Source organism: Phyllobates terribilis, unplaced genomic scaffold (assembly GCF_046119375.1).
Source record: "Phyllobates terribilis strain yellow unplaced genomic scaffold, ASM4611937v1 Scaffold_3__8_contigs__length_932513732, whole genome shotgun sequence".
NCBI classification, from domain to species: Eukaryota; Metazoa; Chordata; class Amphibia; order Anura; family Dendrobatidae; genus Phyllobates; species Phyllobates terribilis.
Genome location: NW_027362763.1, coordinates 6,162,236 through 6,185,855, shown reverse-complemented (window position 1 = coordinate 6,185,855; position 23,620 = coordinate 6,162,236). Strand labels below are relative to the sequence as shown.

The 23,620-nt window shown below is 54.8% G+C and overlaps 1 protein-coding gene across 2 annotated transcripts in view; it reads right to left on the bottom strand.

The window, feature by feature from the left end:
• Window positions 1-220: 220 nt before the first annotated feature.
• Window positions 221-23,620, bottom strand: part of MPV17 (mitochondrial inner membrane protein MPV17) — a 78,062-nt gene continuing 54,662 nt past the window's right edge. For both annotated transcript variants that reach the window (XM_073672897.1, XM_073672898.1), the window contains exons 4-7: window positions 14,496-14,588; window positions 14,155-14,250; window positions 356-388; window positions 221-277 (exon numbers count right to left, since the gene is read on the bottom strand). In XM_073672897.1, coding sequence (XP_073528998.1) covers window positions 221-277; window positions 356-388; window positions 14,155-14,250; window positions 14,496-14,588 — 279 coding nt within the window. The remainder of the gene's footprint in view (window positions 278-355; window positions 389-14,154; window positions 14,251-14,495; window positions 14,589-23,620) is intronic.

Sequence of the window (23,620 nt, the reverse complement as noted above, 5' to 3'; positions counted from 1 at the left end):
CCCTCCAGGGGTCCACCCCCCCAGTGTCACCGTCCAGGGGTACACCCCCCCAGTGTCACCGTCCAGGGGTACACCCCCCCAGTGTCACCGTCCAGGGGTCCACCCCCCCAGTGTCACCCTCCAGGGGTCCACCCCCCCAGTGTCACCGTCCAGGGGTACACCCCCCCAGTGTCACCGTCCAGGGGTCTGCCCCATCACCCCTGGGCAGAGATTCACACACTCACCGGTAATGCAGTGGGATGAAGTAAAAATTAGCCATCTGCACGGCCGGCCATATCTGCAGGGAGGGAAGAAAATCAGAACATAGAAAAAGCCGCAGAGATCAGAACCTCAACGATAAGAGCTGGAAACTTACATAATAATTGGCGATTAAGGCGTCTGTGTAATCCTGCAAGACAAGAACACACCATCAGTGACCCGAGCCGGGCACAGAGACGCTGCCCTGCCCGCCAGAGAGCATGCTGGAGTTAAGGCACGCCCGGTATAGGGAGGTAAGCCGCGCCCGGTATATGGAGGTAAGGCGCGCCCGGTATATGGAGGTAAGGCGCGCCCGGTATATGGAGGTAAGGCGCGCCCTGTATATGGAGGTAAGGCGCGCCCGATATAGGGAGGTAAGGCGCGCCCGGTATATGGAGGTAAGGCACGCCCGGTATATGGAGGTAAGGCGCGCCCGGTATAGGGAGGTAAGGCGCGCCCGGTATATGGAGGTAAGGCGCGCCCGGTATAGGGAGGTAAGACGCGCCCGGTATATGGAGGTAAGGCACGCCCGGTATAGGGAGGTAAGGCGCGCCCGGTATATGGAGGTAAGGCCCGCCAGAGAGCATGCTGGAGGTAAAGCACGCCCGGTATAGGGAGGTAAGGCACGCTCGGTATATGGAGGTAAGGCGCGCCCGGTATAGGGAAGTAAGACGCGCCCGGTATAAGGAGGTAAGGGACGCCCGGTATAGGGAGGTAAGGCGCGCCCGGTATATGGAGGTAAGGCCCGCCAGAGAGCATGCTGGAGGTAAGGCACGCCCGGTATAGGGAGGTAAGGTGCGCCCGGTATAGGGAGGTAAGGCACGCTCGGTATATGGAGGTAAGGCGCGCCCGGTATAGGGAGGTAAGACGCGCCCGGTATATGGAGGTAAGGCACGCCCGGTATATGGAGGTAAGGCGCGCCCTGTATATGGAGGTAAGGCCCGCCAGAGAGCATGCTGGAGGTAAGGCGCGCCCGGTATAGGGAGGTAAGACGCGCCCGGTATATGGAGGTAAGGCGCGCCCGGTATAGGGAGGTAAGACGTGCCCGGTATATGGAGGTAAGGCACGCCCGGTATATGGAGGTAAGGCGCGCCCGGTATATGGAGGTAAGGCGCGCCCGGTATATGGAGGTAAGGCGCGCCCGGTATAGGGAGGTAAGACGCGCCCGGTATAGGGAGGTAAGGCCCACCAGAGAGCATGCTAGAGGTAAGGCGCGCCCGGTATATGGAGGTAAGGCACGCCCGGTATATGGAGGTAAGGCGCGCCCGGTATAGGGAGGTAAGACGCGCCCGGTATATGGAGGTAAGGCACGCCCGGTATATGGAGGTAAGGCGCGCCCTGTATATGGAGGTAAGGCCCGCCAGAGAGCATGCTGGAGGTAAGGCGCGCCCGGTATAGGGAGGTAAGACGCGCCCGGTACATGGAGGTAAGGCGCGCCCGGTATAGGGAGGTAAGACGTGCCCGGTATATGGAGGTAAGGCACGCCCGGTATATGGAGGTAAGGCGCGCCCGGTATATGGAGGTAAGGCGCGCCCGGTATATGGAGGTAAGGCGCGCCCGGTATAGGGAGGTAAGACGCGCCCGGTATAGGGAGGTAAGGCCCACCAGAGAGCATGCTAGAGGTAAGGCGCGCTCGGTATATGGAGGTAGGCACGCCCGGTATATGGAGGTAAGGCGCGCCCTGTATATGGAGGTAAGGCCCGCCAGAGAGCATGCTGGAGGTAAGTCGTGCCCGGTATAGGGAGGTAAGACGCGCCCGGTATATGGAGGTAAGGCGCGCCCGGTATAGGGAGGTAAGACGCGCCCGGTATATGGAGGTAAGGCGCGCCCTGTATATGGAGGTAAGGCCCGCCAGAGAGCATGCTGGAGGTAAGGCACGCCCGGTATAGGGAGGTAAGACGCGCCCGGTATATGGAGGTAAGGCGCGCCCGGTATAGGGAGGTAAGACGCGCCCGGTATATGGAGGTAAGGCACGCCCGGTATATGGAGGTAAGGCGCGCCCTGTATATGGAGGTAAGGCGCGCCCGGTATATGGAGGTAAGGCACGCCCGGTATATGGAGGTAAGGCACGCCCGGTATATGGAGGTAAGGCGCGCCCTGTATATGGAGGTAAGGCGCGCCCGGTATATGGAGGTAAGGCACGCCCTGTATATGGAGGTAAGGCGCGTCCGGTATATGGAGGTAAGTCGCGCCCGGTATATGGAGGTAAGGCGCGCCCGGTATATGGAGGTAAGGCGCGCCCTGTATATGGAGGTAAGGCGCGCCCGGTATATGAAGGTAAGGCACGCCCTGTATATGGAGGTAAGGCGCGCCCGGTATATGGAGGTAAGGCGCGCCCAGTATATGGAGGTAATGCGCGCTCTGTATAGGGAGGTAAGACGCGCCCGGTATATGGAGGTAAGGCGCGCTCTGTATATGGAGGTAAGGCGCGCCCGGTATATGGAGGTAAGGCGCGCCCGGTATATGGAGGTAAGGCGCGCCCTGTATATGGAGGTAAGGCGCGCCCGGTATATGGAGGTAAGGCGCGCCCTGTATATGGAGGTAAGGCGCGCCCGGTATATGGAGGTAAGGCGCGCCCGGTATATGGAGGTAAGGCGCGCCCGGTATATGGAGGTAAGGCGCGCCCGGTATATGGAGGTAAGGCGCGCTCTGTATAGGGAGGTAAGACGCGCCCTGTATATGGAGGTAAGGTGCGCTCTGTATAGGGAGGTAAGGCGCGCTCTGTATAGGGAGGTAAGACGCGCCCTGTATATGGAGGTAAGGCGCGCCCGGTATATGGAGGTAAGGCGCGCCCGGTATATGGAGGTAAGGCGCGCTCTGTATAGGGAGGTAAGACGCGCCCTGTATATGGAGGTAAGGCGCGCCCGGTATATGGAGGTAAGGTGCGCTCTGTATAGGGAGGTAAGACGCGCCCTGAATAGGGAGGTAAGACGCTCCCTGTATATGGAGGTAAGGCGTGCTCTGTATAGGGAGGTAAGATGCGCCCTGTATAGGGAGGTAAGGTGCGCCCTGTATAGGGAGGTAAGGCGCGCTCTGTATAGGGAGGTAAGACGCGCCTTGTATATGGAGGTAAGGCACACCCTGTATATGGAGGTAAGGCACACCCTGTATATGGAGGTAAGGCGCGCTCTGTATAGGGAGGTAAGGCACGCTCTGTATAGGGAGGTAAGGCGCGCCCTGTATAGGGAGGTAAGGCGCGCCCTGTATATGGAGGTAAGGCACACCCTGTATATGGATGTAAGGCACACCCTGTATATGGAGGTAAGGCGTGCCCGGTATAGGGAGGTAAGACGCACCCGGTATAGGGAGGTAAGACGCGCCCGGTATATGGAGGTAAGGCACGCCCGGTATATGGAGGTAAGGCACGCCCTGTATATGGAGGTAAGGCGCGCCCTGTATAGGGAGGTAAGGCGCGCTCTGTATAGGGAGGTAAGGCGCGCCCTGTATATGGAGGTAAGACGCGCCCTGTATATGGAGGTAAGGCGCGCCCTGTATATGGAGGTAAGGTGCGCTCTGTATAGGGAGGTAAGACGCGCCCTGTATAGGGAGGTAAGACGCTCCCTGTATATGGAGGTAAGGCGTGCTCTGTATAGGGAGGTAAGACGCGCCCTGTATATGGAGGTAAGGTGCGCCCTGTATAGGGAGGTAAGGCGCGCTCTGTATAGGGAGGTAAGACGCGCCTTGTATATGGAGGTAAGGCACACCCTGTATATGGAGGTAAGGCACACCCTGTATATGGAGGTAAGGCGCGCTCTGTATAGGGAGGTAAGGCGCGCTCTGTATAGGGAGGTAAGGCGCGCCCTGTATAGGGAGGTAAGGCGCGCCCTGTATATGGAGGTAAGGCACACCCTGTATATGGATGTAAGGCACACCCTGTATATGGAGGTAAGGCGTGCCCGGTATAGGGAGGTAAGACGCACCCGGTATAGGGAGGTAAGACGCGCCCGGTATATGGAGGTAAGGCACGCCCGGTATATGGAGGTAAGGCACGCCCTGTATATGGAGGTAAGGCGCGCCCTGTATAGGGAGGTAAGGCGCGCTCTGTATAGGGAGGTAAGGCGCGCCCTGTATATGGAGGTAAGACGCGCCCTGTATATGGAGGTAAGGCGCGCCCTGTATAGGGAGGTAAGGCGCGCTCTGTATAGGGAGGTAAGGCGCGCCCTGTATATGGAGGTAAGGCGTGCCCTGTATATGGAGGTAAGGCGCGCCCTGTATATGGAGGTAAGGCACGCCCGGTATATGGAGGTAAGGCGCGCCCGGTATATGGAGGTAAGGCACGCCCTGTATATGGAGGTAAGGCGCGCCCTGTATAGGGAGGTAAGGCACGCCCGGTATAGGGAGGTAAGGCACGCCCGGTATATGGAGGTAAGGCGTGCCCGGTATATGGAGGTAAGGCGCGCTCTGTATAGGGAGGTAAGACGCGCCCTGTATATGGAGGTAAGGTGCGCTCTGTATAGGGAGGTAAGGCGCGCTCTGTATAGGGAGGTAAGACGCGCCTGGTATATGGAGGTAAGGCGCGCTCTGTATAGGGAGGTAAGACGCGCCCTGTATATGGAGGTAAGGCGCGCCCGGTATATGGAGGTAAGGCGCGCCCTGTATATGGAGGTAAGGCGCGCCCGGTATATGGAGGTAAGACGCGCCCTGTATATGGAGGTAAGGCGCGCCCTGTATATGGAGGTAAGGCGCGCCCGGTATATGGAGGTAAGACGCGCCCTGTATATGGAGGTAAGGCGCGCCCTGTATATGGAGGTAAGGCGCGCCCGGTATATGGAGGTAAGGCGCGCTCTGTATAGGGAGGTAAGACGTGCCCTGTATATGGAGGTAAGGTGCGCTCTGTATAGGGAGGTAAGGCGCGCTCTGTATAGGGAGGTAAGGCGCGCCCTGTATATGGAGGTAAGGCGCGCCCGGTATATGGAGGTAAGGCGCGCTCTGTATAGGGAGGTAAGACGCGCCCTGTATATGGAGGTAAGACGCGCCCGGTATATGGAGGTAAGACGCGCGCTGTATATGGAGGTAAGGCGTGCCCTGTATAGGGAGGTAAGGCGCGCCCTGTATAGGTAGGTAAGATGCGCCCTGTATAGGGAGGTAAGGCGCGCCCTGTATATGGAGGTAAGGCACACCCTGTATATGGATGTAAGGCACACCCTGTATATGGAGGTAAGGCGTGCCCGGTATAGGGAGGTAAGACGCACCCGGTATAGGGAGGTAAGACGCGCCCGGTATATGGAGGTAAGGCACGCCCGGTATATGGAGGTAAGGCACGCCCTGTATATGGAGGTAAGGCGCGCCCTGTATAGGGAGGTAAGGCGCGCTCTGTATAGGGAGGTAAGGCGCGCCCTGTATATGGAGGTAAGACGCGCCCTGTATATGGAGGTAAGGCGCGCCCTGTATAGGGAGGTAAGGCGCGCTCTGTATAGGGAGGTAAGGCGCGCCCTGTATATGGAGGTAAGGCGTGCCCTGTATATGGAGGTAAGGCGCGCCCTGTATATGGAGGTAAGGCGCGCCCGGTATATGGAGGTAAGGCGCGCCCGGTATATGGAGGTAAGGCACGCCCTGTATATGGAGGTAAGGCGCGCCCTGTATAGGGAGGTAAGGCACGCCCGGTATAGGGAGGTAAGGCACGCCCGGTATATGGAGGTAAGGCGTGCCCGGTATATGGCGGTAAGGCGCGCTCTGTATAGGGAGGTAAGACGCGCCCTGTATATGGAGGTAAGGTGCGCTCTGTATAGGGAGGTAAGGCGCGCTCTGTATAGGGAGGTAAGGCGCGCTCTGTATAGGGAGGTAAGACGCGCCCTGTATATGGAGGTAAGGCGCGCCTGGTATATGGAGGTAAGACGCGCTCTGTATAGGGAGGTAAGACGCGCCCTGTATATGGAGGTAAGGCGCGCCCGGTATATGGAGGTAAGGCGCGCCCTGTATATGGAGGTAAGGCGCGCCCGGTATATGGAGGTAAGGCACACCCTGTATATGGATGTAAGGCACACCCTGTATATGGAGGTAAGGCGTGCCCGGTATAGGGAGGTAAGACGCACCCGGTATAGGGAGGTAAGACGCGCCCGGTATATGGAGGTAAGGCACGCCCGGTATAAGGAGGTAAGGCACGCCCTGTATATGGAGGTAAGGCGCGCCCTGTATAGGGAGGTAAGGCGCGCTCTGTATAGGGAGGTAAGGCGCGCCCTGTATATGGAGGTAAGACGCGCCCTGTATATGGAGGTAAGGCGCGCCCTGTATAGGGAGGTAAGGCGCGCTCTGTATAGGGAGGTAAGGCGCGCCCTGTATATGGAGGTAAGGAGTGCCCTGTATATGGAGGTAAGGCACGCCCTGTATATGGAGGTAAGGCGCGCCCGGTATATGGAGGTAAGGCGCGCCCGGTATATGGAGGTAAGGCACGCCCTGTATATGGAGGTAAGGCGCGCCCTGTATAGGGAGGTAAGGCACGCCCGGTATAGGGAGGTAAGGCACGCCCGGTATATGGAGGTAAGGCGTGCCCGGTATATGGCGGTAAGGCGCGCTCTGTATAGGGAGGTAAGACGCGCCCTGTATATGGAGGTAAGGTGCGCTCTGTATAGGGAGGTAAGGCGCGCTCTGTATAGGGAGGTAAGACGCGCCCTGTATATGGAGGTAAGGCGCGCCTGGTATATGGAGGTAAGGCGCGCTCTGTATAGGGAGGTAAGACGCGCCCTGTATATGGAGGTAAGGCGCGCCCGGTATATGGAGGTAAGGCGCGCCCTGTATATGGAGGTAAGGCGCGCCCGGTATATGGAGGTAAGACGCGCCCTGTATATGGAGGTAAGGCGCGCCCTGTATATGGAGGTAAGGCGCGCCCGGTATATGGAGGTAAGACGCGCCCTGTATATGGAGGTAAGGCGCGCCCTGTATATGGAGGTAAGGCGCGCCCGGTATATGGAGGTAAGGCGCGCTCTGTATAGGGAGGTAAGACGTGCCCTGTATATGGAGGTAAGGTGCGCTCTGTATAGGGAGGTAAGGCGCGCTCTGTATAGGGAGGTAAGGCGCGCCCTGTATATGGAGGTAAGGCGCGCCCGGTATATGGAGGTAAGGCGCGCTCTGTATAGGGAGGTAAGACGCGCCCTGTATATGGAGGTAAGACGCGCCCGGTATATGGAGGTAAGGCGTGCCCTGTATAGGGAGGTAAGGCGCGCCCTGTATAGGTAGGTAAGACGCGCCCTGTATAGGGAGGTAAGATGCTCCCTGTATATGGAGGTAAGACGCTCCCTGTATATGGAGGTAAGGCGCGCCCTGTATAGGGAGGTAAGACGCGCCCTGTATAGGGAGGTAAGACGCGCTCTGTATAGGGAGGTAAGATGCTCCCTGTATATGGAGGTAAGACGCTCCCTGTATATGGAGGTAAGGCACACCCTGTATAGGGAGGTAAGACGCGCTCTGTATATGGAGGTAAGACGCTCCCTGTATATGGAGGTAAGGCACACCCTGTATATGGAGGTAAGACGCGCTCTGTATATGGAGGTAAGGCGCGCCCTGTATAGGGAGGTAAGACGCGCTCTGTATATGGAGGTAAGGCGCGCCCTGTATAGGGAGGTAAGGCGCGCTCTGTATAGGGAGGTAAAACGCGCTCCGTATATGGAGGTAAGGCACACCCTGTATATGGAGGTAAGACGCGCTCTGTATATGGAGGTAAGGCACACCCTGTATAGGGAGGTAAGACGCGCTTTGTATATGGAGGTAAGGCGCGCCCTGTATAGGGAGGTAAGGCGCGCTCTGTATAGGGAGGTAAGACGCGCTCTGTATATGGAGGTAAGACGCTCCCTGTATATGGAGGTAAGGCGCGCTCTGTATATGGAGGTAAGACGCTCCCTGTATAGGGAGGTAAGACGCGCCCTGTATAGGGAGGTAAGACGCGCCCTGTATAGGGAGGTAAGACGCGCCCTGTATAGGGAGGTAAGATGCTCCCTGTATATGGAGGTAAGACGCTCCCTGCATATGGAGGTAAGGCGCGCCCTGTATAGGGAGGTAAGACGCGCCCTGTATAGGGAGGTAAGACGCGCTCTGTATATGGAGGTAAGATGCTCCCTGTATATGGAGGTAAGACGCTCCCTGTATATGGAGGTAAGACGCGCCCTGTATAGGGAGGTAATACGCGCTCTGTATATGGAGGTAAGACGCTCCCTGTATATGGAGGTAAGGCGCGCTCTGTATAGGGAGGTAAGGCGCGCTCTGTATAGGGAGGTAAGACGCGCCCTGTATAGGGAGGTAAGATGCTCCCTGTATATGGAGGTAAGACGCTCCCTGTATATGGAGGTAAGGCGTGCTCTGTATAGGGAGGTAAGACGCGCCTGGTATATGGAGGTAAGACGCGCCCTGTATATGGAGGTAAGGCGCGCCCTGTATATGGAGGTAAGGCGCGCTCTGTATAGGGAGGTAAGGCACGCCCTGTATATGGAGGTAAGGCACACCCTGTATATGGAGGTAAGGCACACCCTGTATATGGAGGTAAGGCGTGCCCGGTATAGGGAGGTAAGACGCACCCGGTATAGGGAGGTAAGACGCACCCGGTATAGGGAGGTAAGACGCGCCCGGTATATGGAGGTAAGGCACGCCCGGTATATGGAGGTAAGGCGCGCCCGGTATATGGAGGTAAGGCGCGCCCGGTATATGGAGGTAAGGCGCGCCCTGTATATGGAGGTAAGGCGCGCCCGGTATATGGAGGTAAGGCGCGCCCTGTATAGGGAGGTAAGGCGCGCTCTGTATAGGGAGGTAAGACGCGCTCCGTATATGGAGGTAAGGCACACCCTGTATATGGAGGTAAGACGCGCTCTGTATATGGAGGAAAGGCACACCCTGTATAGGGAGGTAAGACGCGCTCTGTATATGGAGGTAAGGCGCGCCCTGTATAGGGAGGTAAGGCGCGCTCTGTATAGGGAGGTAAGACGCGCTCTGTATATGGAGGTAAGACGCTCCCTGTATATGGAGGTAAGGCGCGCTCTGTATATGGAGGTAAGACGCTCCCTGTATAGGGAGGTAAGACGCGCCCTGTATAGGGAGGTAAGACGCGCCCTGTATAGGGAGGTAAGATGCTCCCTGTATATGGAGGTAAGACGCTCCCTGTATATGGAGGTAAGGCGCGCCCTGTATAGGGAGGTAAGACGCGCCCTGTATAGGGAGGTAAGACGCGCTCTGTATATGGAGGTAAGATGCTCCCTGTATATGGAGGTAAGACGCTCCCTGTATATGGAGGTAAGACGCGCCCTGTATAGGGAGGTAAGACGCGCTCTGTATATGGAGGTAAGACGCTCCCTGCATATGGAGGTAAGGCGCACTCTGTATAGGGAGGTAAGGCGCGCTCTGTATAGGGAGGTAAGACGCGCCCTGTATAGGGAGGTAAGATGCTCCCTGTATATGGAGGTAAGACGCTCCCTGTATATGGAGGTAAGGCGCTCCCTGTATATGGAGGTAAGGCGCGCTCTGTATAGGGAGGTAAGGCACGCCCTGTATATGGAGGTAAGACGCGCTCTGTATATGGAGGAAAGGCACACCCTGTATAGGGAGGTAAGACGCGCTCTGTATATGGAGGTAAGACGCGCCCTGTATAGGGAGGTAAGATGCTCCCTGTATATGGAGGTAAGAAGCGCCCTGTATATGGAGGTAAGGCGCTCCCTGTATATGGAGGTAAGGCGCGCTCTGTATAGGGAGGTAAGGCACGCCCTGTATATGGAGGTAAGACGCGCTCTGTATATGGAGGAAAGGCACACCCTGTATAGGGAGGTAAGGCGCGCTCTGTATAGGGAGGTAAGACGCGCCCTGTATAGGGAGGTAAGATGCTCCCTGTATATGGAGGTAAGACGCGCCCTGTATATGGAGGTAAGGCGCTCCCTGTATATGGAGGTAAGGCGCGCTCTGTATAGGGAGGTAAGGCACGCCCTGTATATGGAGGTAAGACGCGCTCTGTATATGGAGGAAAGGCACACCCTGTATAGGGAGGTAAGACGCGCTCTGTATATGGAGGTAAGGCGCGCCCTGTATAGGGAGGTAAGGCGCGCTCTGTATAGGGAGGTAAGACGCGCTCTGTATATGGAGGTAAGACGCTCCCTGTATATGGAGGTAAGGCGCGCTCTGTATATGGAGGTAAGACGCTCCCTGTATAGGGAGGTAAGACGCGCCCTGTATAGGGAGGTAAGACGCGCCCTGTATAGGGAGGTAAGACGCGCCCTGTATAGGGAGGTAAGACGCGCCCTGTATAGGGAGGTAAGACGCGCCCTGTATAGGGAGGTAAGACGCGCCCTGTATAGGGAGGTAAGATGCTCCCTGTATATGGAGGTAAGACGCTCCCTGTATATGGAGGTAAGGCGCGCCCTGTATAGGGAGGTAAGACGCGCCCTGTATAGGGAGGTAAGACGCGCTCTGTATATGGAGGTAAGATGCTCCCTGCATATGGAGGTAAGACGCGCCCTGTATAGGGAGGTAAGACGCGCTCTGTATATGGAGGTAAGACGCTCCCTGTATATGGAGGTAAGGCGCGCTCTGTATAGGGAGGTAAGGCGCGCTCTGTATAGGGAGGTAAGACGCGCCCTGTATAGGGAGGTAAGATGCTCCCTGTATATGGAGGTAAGACGCTCCCTGTATATGGAGGTAAGGCGTGTTCTGTATAGGGAGGTAAGACGCGCCCGGTAGATGGAGGTAAGACGCGCCCTGTATATGGAGGTAAGGCGCGCCCTGTATATGGAGGTAAGGCGCGCTCTGTATAGGGAGGTAAGGCACGCCCTGTATATGGAGGTAAGGCACACCCTGTATATGGAGGTAAGGCACACCCTGTATATGGAGGTAAGGCGTGCCCGGTATAGGGAGGTAAGACGCACCCGGTATAGGGAGGTAAGACGCACCCGGTATAGGGAGGTAAGACGCGCCCGGTATATGGAGGTAAGGCACGCCCGGTATATGGAGGTAAGGCGCGCCCGGTATATGGAGGTAAGGCGCGCCCGGTATATGGAGGTAAGGCGCGCCCTGTATATGGAGGTAAGGCGCGCCCGGTATATGGAGGTAAGGCGCGCCCTGTATATGGAGGTAAGGCGCGCCCGGTATATGGAGGTAAGGCGCGCCCGGTATATGGAGGTAAGGCGAGCCCAGTATATGGAGGTAAGGCGCGCTCTGTATAGGGAGGTAAGACGCGCCCTGTATATGGAGGTAAGGCGCGCCCTGTATATGGAGGTAAGGCGCGCCCTGTATATGGAGGTAAGGCGCGCCCGGTATATGGAGGTAAGGCGCGCCCGGTATATGGAGGTAAGGCGCGCTCTGTATAGGGAGGTAAGGCACGCCCGGTATAGGGAGGTAAGGCACGCCCGGTATATGGAGGTAAGGCACGCCCGGTATAGGGAGGTAAGGCACGCCCGGTATATGGAGGTAAGGCGCGCCCGGTATATGGAGGTAAGGTGCGCTCTGTATAGGGAGGTAAGGCACACCAGGTATAGGGAGGTAAGACGCGCCCTGTATATGGAGGTAAGGCGCGCCCGGTATATGGAGGTAAGGTGCGCTCTGTATAGGGAGGTAAGACGCGCCCTGTATAGGGAGGTAAGACGCTCCCTGTATATGGAGGTAAGGCGTGCTCTGTATATGGAGGTAAGGCGCGCCCTGTATAGGGAGGTAAGGCGCGCTCTGTATAGGGAGGTAAGGCACGCCCTGTATATGGAGGTAAGGCACACCCTGTATATGGAGGTAAGGCACACCCTGTATATGGAGGTAAGGCGTGCCCGGTATAGGGAGGTAAGACGCACCCGGTATAGGGAGGTAAGACGCGCGCCCGGTATAGGGAGGTAAGACGTGCCCGGTATATGGAGGTAAGGCGCGCCCTGTATAGGGAGGTAAGGCACGCCCTGTATACGGGGGTAATGCACGCTCGGTATATGGAGGTAAGGCACGCCCTGTATATGGAGGTAAGGCGCGCCCGGTATATGGAGGTAAGGCACACCCGGTATACGGAGGTAAGATGCGCCCGGTATACAGAGGTAAGACGCGCCCTGTATATGGAGGTAAGGCGCACCTGGTATATGGAGGTAAGGCACACCCTGATGGATAGGAGCCATCCCTGATGGATAGGAGCCACCCCTGATGGATAGGAGCCACCCCTGACGGATATCAGCCACCCCTGACGGATATCAGCCACCCCTGACGGCTATCAGCCACCCCTGATGGATAGGAGCCACCCCTGACGGATAGAAGCCACCCCTGACGGATAGGAGCCACCCCTGACGGATAGAAGCCAACCCTGACGGATAGAAGCCACTCCTGACGGATAGAAGCCACCCCTGAGGGATATCAGCCACCCCTGATGGATATCAGCCACCCCTGACGGATAGAAGCCACCCTTGACGGATAGAAGCCACCCCTGATGGATAGAAGCCACCCCTGATGGATATCAGCCACCCCTGACGGATAGAAGCCACCCCTGATGGATAGAAGCCACCCCTGACGGATAGAAGCCACCCCTGAAGGATAGAAGCCAACCCTGATGGATATCAGCCACCCCTGACGGATAGAAGCCACCCCTGATGGATAGAAGCCACCCCTGACGGATAGAAGCCACTACTGACGGATAGAAGCCACCCCTGACGGATAGAAGCCACCTCTGATGGATATCAGCCACCCCTGACGGATAGAAGCCACCCCTGATGGATAGAAGCCACCCCTGACTGACAGAAGCCACTACTGACGGATAGAAGCCACCCCTGACGGATAGAAGCCACCCCTGATGGATAGACCCACCCCTGACTGATAGAAGCCACTACTGACGGATAGAAGCCACCCCTGACGGATAGAAGCCACCCCTGATGGATATCAGCCACCCCTGACGGATAGAAGCCACCCCTGACGGATAGAAGCCACCCCTGATGGATAGAAGCCACCCCTGACTGATAGAAGCCACTACTGACGGATAGAAGCCACTACTGACGGATAGAAGCCACCACTGACGGATAGAAGCCACCCCTGATGGATATCAGCCACCCCTGACGGATAGAAGCCACCCCTGACGGATAGAAGCCACCCCTGATGGATAGAAGCCACCCCTGACTGATAGAAGCCACCCCTGATGGATAGAAGCCACCCCTGAAGGATAGAAGCCAACCCTGATGGATATCAGCCACCCCTGACGGATAGAAGCCACCCCTGACGGATAGAAGCCACCCCTGACGGATAGAAGCCACTACTGACGGATAGAAGCCACCCCTGACGGATAGAAGCCACCCCTGATGGATATCAGCCACCCCTGACGGATAGAAGCCACCCCTGACGGATAGAAGCCACCCCTGATGGATATCAGCCACCCCTGACGGATAGAAGCCACCCCTGATGGATATCAGCCACCCCTGATGGATAGAAGCCACCCCTGATGGATAGAAGCCACCCCTGATGGATAGAAAACACCCCTGATGGATAGAAGCCACCCCTGACGGATAGAAGCCACCCCTGATGGATATCAGCCACCCCTGACGGATAGAAGCCTTCTTGCTCCACTATTCGTAGATATCTGGAGCTGCCGTTGCCTTTTCTATTAATAATTACAAGTCAGGTCACCCCAGAGGAGACGTAAATATGACATCACGTAGTACGGAGCTTTGGAGATGAAGCCTTACAATGGGGTCTTCTCGGCTCCCTCATTACATAGGCAGGTTTATAAATAGAGGCCCAGTGTGTCAGGGGGTCACTTATTTCAGCATCTGCAGCTAATTCTTCGCCATTGTCACATCCCGTTGATACCAGGTCTGGATGTTTGAAGAACTAATATCTTCCCCTCACCCCGACCTCTTACCATCGTCATCGCGACGTTCTCATCAGACTATATTTACACAAATTATACCTTCCAGATGAGGCCTGCAGGATGGTCAAACACATAAAGACCCTGCACCCTCCCCAGGGAACACAGTAATCCGTCCTCCATCATGGACGTACCCGCTGTAGTTTGTCCCAGATTTCCTCTTTAGAGAGTCCATTCAATGAGCCAACAATGGTCAGGAAGCATCCGAGAAAGCAAGGAGCAAAGCCACCCTGGAAGAGAAAATGTACAGCGAGGTGTACAACTAAAGCCAAGAATGTGCCCATCCAGAAGAACTGCACCACCATCCCAGAAATGCTGACCGAGGAGTCATCCCAACCCATCCCACAGCACCTCGCACCCTGCGCGCGATCAGTGCTTCCCATGACCAGGGTGCAGCACAGAGCAGCACCTGAATTTGCGGCTCTCTTGTGCGTCTGGGTGGTGCGGACAGCGATATTAGTATGGCCATTCTTACCTGATCCAACAGCATTTTCTTCATGGCTGCACTCTTGCTGCTCCCGGAAATAATGCCATCAAGTACCTTGTACCATCCACCGACTACTGGACCCTGTATGACAAGAGAAATTCTGAAATGTACATAGTCACTGCCCAGAAAAAGGCACCAAATATACACTCGAGAAAATACCTGTGATGTTTATCTGGAAAACCTTCCTCTGCAACCACAATCTCTTCAGCAAAAACCTGTACTGTCACCACCGTGTCCTTCATCCTTACACTGCACATCTGTACCAGCACCACCATGTTCTCCTCCATCTCTACATCACACACCTGTACCACCATCACTATGACCTCCTCCATCTCTACATCACAAATCTGTACCAGCAACACTGTCCTCCTCCATCTCTACATCACACATCTGTACCAGCAACACTGTCCTCCTCCATCTCTACATCACACACCTGTACCACCATCACTATGACCTCCTCCATCTCTACATCACACATCTGTACCAGCAACACTGTCCTCCTCCATCTCTACATCACACACCTGTACCACCATCACTATGACCTCCTCCATCTCTACATCACACATCTGTACCAGCAACACTGTCCTCATCCATCTCTACATCACACATCTGTACCACCATCACTATGACCTCCTCCATCTCTACACCGCACATCTGTACCACCATCACTATGACCTCCTCCATCTCTACACCGCACACCTGTACCACCATCACTATGACCTACTCCATCTTTACATCACATGCTTGCACCAGCACCACTATGTCATACTCCGGCTCTACATAACACACCTCTACCACCACCACTATGTCCTCTTCCATCACACATCTGTAACAGAACCACTATGTCCTACTCCATCTCTACATCACACATCTGAACCACCGCAACTATGTCCTCTTCCATCTCTAAACCACACATCTGTACCAGCACCACTATGTCCTCCTCCATCTCTACACCGCACATCTGTACCAGCACCACTATGTCCTCCTCCATCTCTACATCACACACCTGTACCACACCACTATGAGATCCTCCATCTCTACATCACACATCTGAACCACCACCATGTCCTCCTCCATCTGTACACCGCACATCTGTAACAAGCACCACTATGTCCTCCTCTATCTCTACATCGCACATCTGTACCAACACCACTATGTCCTCATCCATCTCTACATCACACGCTTGTAGCAGCACCACTATGTCCTCCTCCATCTCTACATCACACATCTGTACCACCACCACTATGTCCTCCTCCATCTCTACATCACACGCTTGTACCAGCACCACTATGTCCTCCTCCATCCCTACATCCCACGCCTGTACCAGCACCACTATGTCCTCCTCCATCCCTACATCACACGCTTGTACCAGCACCACTATGTCCTCCTCCATCTCTACATCACACGCTTGTACCAGCACCACTATGTCTTCCTCCATCCCTACATCCCACGCCTGTACCAGCACCACTATGTCCTCCTCCATCCCTACATCACACGCTTGTACCAGCACCACTATGTCCTCCTCCATCTCTACATCACACGCTTGTACCAGCACCACTATGTCCTCCTCCATCCCTACATCCCACGCCTGTACCAGCACCACTATGTCCTCCTCCATCCCTACATCCCACGCTTGTACCAGCACCACTATGTCTTCCTCCATCCCGACATCACACGCCTGTACCAGCACCACTATGTCCTCCTCCATCCCTACATCCCACACTTGTACCAGCACCACTATGTCCTCCTCCATCCCTACATCCCACGCCTGTACCAGCATCACTATGTCCTCCTCCATCCCTACATCACACGCCTGTACCAGCACCACTATGTCCTCCTCCATCCCTACATCCCACGCTTGTACAAGCACCACTATGTCCTACTCCATCCCTACATCCCATGCTTGTACCAGCACCACTATGTCCTCCTCCATCCCTACATCCCAAGCCTGTACCAGCACCAATATGTCCTCCTCAATCCCTACATCACACGCCTGTACCAGCACCACTATGTCCTCCTCAATCCCTACATCACACGCCTGTACCAGCACCACTATGTCCTCATCCATCTCTACATCACACGCCTGTACCAGCACCACTATGTCCTCCTCCATCCCTACATCACACGCCTGTACCAGCACCACTATGTCCTTCTCCATCCCTATATCCCACGCTTGTACCAGCACCACTATGTCCTCCTCCATCCCTACATCACATGCTTGTACCAGCACCACTATGTCCTCCTCCATCTACATCACACGCCTGTACCAGCACCACTATGTCCTCCTCCATCTCTACATCACACGCTTGTACCAGCACCACTATGTCCTCCTCCATCTCTACATCACATGCTTGTAGCAGCATCACTATGTCCTCCTCAATCCCTACATCACACGCTTGTACCAGCACCACTATGTCCTCCTCCATCTACATCACACGCCTGTACCAGCACCACTATGTCCTCCTCCATCTCTACATCACACGCCTGTACCAGCACCACTATGTCCTCCTCAATCCCTACATCACACGCCTGTACCAGCACCACTATGTCCTCCTCCATCTACATCACACGCCTGTACCAGCACCACTCTGTCCTCCTCCATCCCTACAACCCATGCTTGTACCACCACCACTATGTCCTCCTCCATCTCTACATCACACGCTTGTACCAGCACCACTATGTCCTCCTCCATCTCTACATCACACGATTGTACCAGCACCACTATGTCCTCCTCCATCCCTACATCACAAGCTTGTACCAGCACCACTATGTCCTCCTCCATCCCTACATCACACGCCTGTACCAGCACCACTATGTCCTCCTCAATCCCTACATCACACGCCCGTACCAGCACCACTATGTCCTCCTCAATCCCTACATCACACGCCTGTACCAGCACCACTATGTCCTCCTCCATCTACATCACACGCCTGTACCACCACCACTATGTCCTCCTCAATCCCTACATCACACGCCTGTACCAGCACCACTATGTCCTCCTCCATCTACATCACACGCTTGTACCAGCACCACTATGTCCTCCTCCATCTCTACATCACACGCTTGTACCAGCACCACTATGTCCTCCTCCATCTCTACATCACACGCTTGTACCAGCACCACTATGTCCTCCTCCATCCCTACATCACAAGCTTGTACCAGCACCACTATGTCCTCCTCCATCTACATCACACGCCTGTACCAGCACCACTATGTCCTCCTCCATCTACATCACACGCTTGTACCAGCATCACTATGTCCTCCTCAATCCCTACATCACACGCTTGTACCAGCACCACTATGTCCTCCTCCGTGTCTACATCACACACTTGTACCAGCACCACTATGTCCTCCTCCATCTACATCACACGCCTGTACCAGCACCACTATGTCCTCCTCCATCTCTACATCACACGCTTGTACCAGCACCACTATGTCCTCCTCCATCTCTACATCACACGCTTGTACCAGCACCACTATGTCCTCCTCCGTGTCTACATCACACACTTGTACCACCACCACTATGTCCTCCTCCATGACACACCTGTACCAGCACCACTATGTCCTCCTCCATCACACACCTGTACCAGCACCACTATGTCCTCCTCCATCACACACCTGTACCAGCACCACTATGTCCTCCTCCGTCTCTACATCACACACCTGTACCAACACCACTTTGTCCTACTCCATCTCTACATCCCACGCTTGTACCAGCACCACTATGTCCTCCTCCGTCTCTACATCACACACCTGTACCAGCACCACTATGTCCTCCTCCATCTCTACATCCCACGCTTGTAAAAGCACCACTATGTCTTCCTCCATCCCTACATCACACGCCTGTACCAGCACCACTATGTCCTCCTCAATCCCTACATCACACGCCTGTATCAGCACCACTATGTCCTGCTCCATCTCTACATCACACGCCTGTACCAGCACCACTATGTCCTCCTCAATCCCTACATCACACGCCTGTACCAGCACCACTATGTCCTCATCCATCTCTACATCACACGCCTGTACCAGCACCACTATGTCCTCATCCATCTCTACATCACACGCTTGTACCAGCACCACTATGTCTTCCTCCATCCCTACATCACACGCCTGTACCAGCACCACTATGTCCTCCTCAATCCCTACATCACACGCCTGTACCAGCACCACTATGTCCTCCTCAATCCCTACATCACACGCCTGTACCAGCACCACTATGTCCTCCTCAATCCCTACATCACACGCCTGTGCCAGCACCACTATGTCCTCATCCATCTCTACATCACACGCCTGTACCAGCACCACTATGTCCTCCTCCATCCCTACATCACACGCCTGTACCAGCACCACTATGTCCTTCTCAATCCCTACATCCCACGCTTGTACCAGCACCACTATGTCCTCCTCCATCCCTACATCACATGCTTGTACCAGCACCACTATGTCCTCCTCCATCTACATCACACGCCTGTACCAGCACCACTATGTCCTCCTCCATCTCTACATCACACGCTTGTACCAGCACCACTATGTCCTCCTCCATCTCTACATCACATGCTTGTAGCAGCATCACTATGTCCTCCTCAATCCCTACATCACACGCTTGTACCAGCACCACTATGTCCTCCTCCATCTACATCACACGCCTGTACCAGCACCACTATGTCCTCCTCCATCTCTACATCACACGCCTGTACCAGCACCACTATGTCCTCCTCAATCCCTACATCACACGCCTGTACCAGCACCACTATGTCCTCCTCCATCTACATCACACGCCTGTACCAGCACCACTATGTCCTCCTCCATCCCTACAACCCATGCTTGTACCACCACCACTATGTCCTCCTCCATCTCTACATCACACGCTTGTACCAGCACCACTATGTCCTCCTCCATCTCTACATCACACGACTGTACCAGCACCACTATGTCCTCCTCCATCCCTACATCACAAGCTTGTACCAGCACCACTATGTCCTCCTCCATCCGTACATCACACGCCTGTACCAGCACCACTATGTCCTCCTCAATCCCTACATCACACGCCCGTACCAGCACCACTATGTCCTCCTCAATCCCTACATCACACGCCTGTACCAGCACCACTATGTCCTCCTCCATCTACATCACACGCCTGTACCACCACCACTATGTCCTCCTCAATCCCTACATCACACGCCTGTATGAGCACCACTATATCCTCCTCCATCTACATCACACGCTTGTACCAGCACCACTATTCCTCCTCCATCTCTACATCACACGCTTGTACCAGCACCACTATGTCCTCCTCCATCTCTACATCACACGCTTGTACCAGCACCACTATGTCCTCCTCCATCTCTACATCACACGCTTGTACCAGCACCACTATGTCCTCCTCCATCTACATCACACACTTGTACCACCACCACTATGTCCTCCTCCATCACACACCTGTACCAGCACCACTATGTCCTCCTCCATCACACACCTGTACCAGCACCACTATGTCCTCCTCCATCACACGCTTGTACCAGCACCACTATGTCCTCCTCCATCTCTACATCACACGCTTGTACCAGCACCACTATGTCCTCCTCCATCTCTACATCACACGCTTGTACCAGCACCACTATGTCCTCCTCCATCCCTACATCACAAGCTTGTACCAGCACCACTATGTCCTCCTCCATCTACATCACACGCCTGTACCAGCACCACTATGTCCTCCTCCATCTACATCACACGCTTGTACCAGCATCACTATGTCCTCCTCAATCCCTACATCACACGCTTGTACCAGCACCACTATGTCCTCCTCCGTGTCTACATCACACACTTGTACCAGCACCACTATGTCCTCCTCCATCTACATCACACGCCTGTACCAGCACCACTATGTCCTCCTCCATCTCTACATCACACGCTTGTACCAGCACCACTATGTCCTCCTCCATCTCTACATCACACGCTTGTACCAGCACCACTATGTCCTCCTCCGTGTCTACATCACACACTTGTACCACCACCACTATGTCCTCCTCCATCACACACCTGTACCAGCACCACTATGTCCTCCTCCAACACACACCTGTACCAGCACCACTATGTCCTCCTCCATCACACACCTGTACCAGCACCACTATGTCCTCCTCCGTCTCTACATCACACACCTGTACCAACACCACTTTGTCCTACTCCATCTCTACATCCCACGCTTGTACCAGCACCACTATGTCCTCCTCCGTCTCTACATCACACACCTGTACCAGCACCACTATGTCCTCCTCCATCTCTACATCCCACGCTTGTAAAAGCACCACTATGTCTTCCTCCATCCCTACATCACACGCCTGTACCAGCACCACTATGTCCTCCTCAATCCCTACATCACACGCCTGTATCAGCACCACTATGTCCTCCTCCATCTCTACATCACACGCCTGTACCAGCACCACTATGTCCTCCTCAATCCCTACATCACACGCCTGTACCAGCACCACTATGTCCTCATCCATCTCTACATCACACGCCTGTACCAGCACCACTATGTCCTCATCCATCTCTACATCACACGCTTGTACCAGCACCATTATGTCTTCCTCCATCCCTACATCACACGCCTGTACCAGCACCACTATGTCCTCCTCAATCCCTACATCACACGCCTGTACCAGCACCACTATGTCCTCCTCAATCCCTACATCACACGCCTGTACCAGCACCACTATGTCCTCCTCAATCCCTACATCACACGCCTGTGCCAGCACCACTATGTCCTCATCCATCTCTACATCACACGCCTGTACCAGCACCACTATGTCCTCCTCCATCCCTACATCACACGCCTGTACCAGCACCACTATGTCCTTCTCAATCCCTACATCCCACGCTTGTACCAGCACCACTATGTCCTCCTCCATCCCTACATCACATGCTTGTACCAGCACCACTATGTCCTCCTCCATCTACATCACACGCCTGTACCAGCACCACTATGTCCTCCTCCATCTCTACATCACACGCTTGTACCAGCACCACTATGTCCTCCTCCATCTCTACATCACATGCTTGTAGCAGCATCACTATGTCCTCCTCAATCCCTACATCACACACTTGTACCAGCACCACTATGTCCTCCTCCATCTACATCACACGCCTGTACCAGCACCACTATGTCCTCCTCCATCTCTACATCACACGCCTGTACCAGCACCACTATGTCCTCCTCAATCCCTACATCACACGCCTGTACCAGCACCACTATGTCCTCCTCCATCTACATCACACGCCTGTACCAGCACCACTATGTCCTCCTCCATCCCTACAACCCATGCTTGTACCACCACCACTATGTCCTCCTCCATCTCTACATCACACGCTTGTACCAGCACCACTATGTCCTCCTCCATCTCTACATCACACGACTGTACCAGCACCACTATGTCCTCCTCCATCCCTACATCACAAGCTTGTACCAGCACCACTATGTCCTCCTCCATCCGTACATCACACGCCTGTACCAGCACCACTATGTCCTCCTCAATCCCTACATCACACGCCCGTACCAGCACCACTATGTCCTCCTCAATCCCTACATCACACGCCTGTACCAGCACCACTATGTCCTCCTCCATCTACATCACACGCCTGTACCACCACCACTATGTCCTCCTCAATCCCTACATCACACGCCTGTATGAGCACCACTATATCCTCCTCCATCTACATCACACGCTTGTACCAGCACCACTATTCCTCCTCCATCTCTACATCACACGCTTGTACCAGCACCACTATGTCCTCCTCCATCTCTACATCACACGCTTGTACCAGCACCACTATGTCCTCCTCCATCTCTACATCACACGCTTGTACCAGCACCACTATGTCCTCCTCCATCTACATCACACACTTGTACCACCACCACTATGTCCTCCTCCATCACACACCTGTACCAGCACCACTATGTCCTCCTCCATCACACACCTGTACCAGCACCACTATGTCCTCCTCCATCACACGCTTGTACCAGCACCACTATGTCCTCCTCCATCTCTACATCACACGCTTGTACCAGCACCACTATGTCCTCCTCCATCTCTACATCACACGCTTGTACCAGCACCACTATGTCCTCCTCCATCCCTACATCACAAGCTTGTACCAGCACCACTATGTCCTCCTCCATCTACATCACACGCCTGTACCAGCACCACTATGTCCTCCTCCATCTACATCACACGCTTGTACCAGCATCACTATGTCCTCCTCAATCCCTACATCACACGCTTGTACCAGCACCACTATGTCCTCCTCCGTGTCTACATCACACACTTGTACCAGCACCACTATGTCCTCCTCCATCTACATCACACGCCTGTACCAGCACCACTATGTCCTCCTCCATCTCTACATCACACGCTTGTACCAGCACCACTATGTCCTCCTCCATCTCTACATCACACGCTTGTACCAGCACCACTATGTCCTCCTCCGTGTCTACATCACACACTTGTACCACCACCACTATGTCCTCCTCCATCACACACCTGTACCAGCACCACTATGTCCTCCTCCAACACACACCTGTACCAGCACCACTATGTCCTCCTCCATCACACACCTGTACCAGCACCACTATGTCCTCCTCCGTCTCTACATCACACACCTGTACCAACACCACTTTGTCCTACTCCATCTCTACATCCCACGCTTGTACCAGCACCACTATGTCCTCCTCCGTCTCTACATCACACACCTGTACCAGCACCACTATGTCCTCCTCCATCTCTACATCCCACGCTTGTAAAAGCACCACTATGTCTTCCTCCATCCCTACATCACACGCCTGTACCAGCACCACTATGTCCTCCTCAATCCCTACATCACACGCCTGTATCAGCACCACTATGTCCTCCTCCATCTCTACATCACACGCCTGTACCAGCACCACTATGTCCTCCTCAATCCCTACATCACACGCCTGTACCAGCACCACTATGTCCTCATCCATCTCTACATCACACGCCTGTACCAGCACCACTATGTCCTCATCCATCTCTACATCACACGCTTGTACCAGCACCATTATGTCTTCCTCCATCCCTACATCACACGCCTGT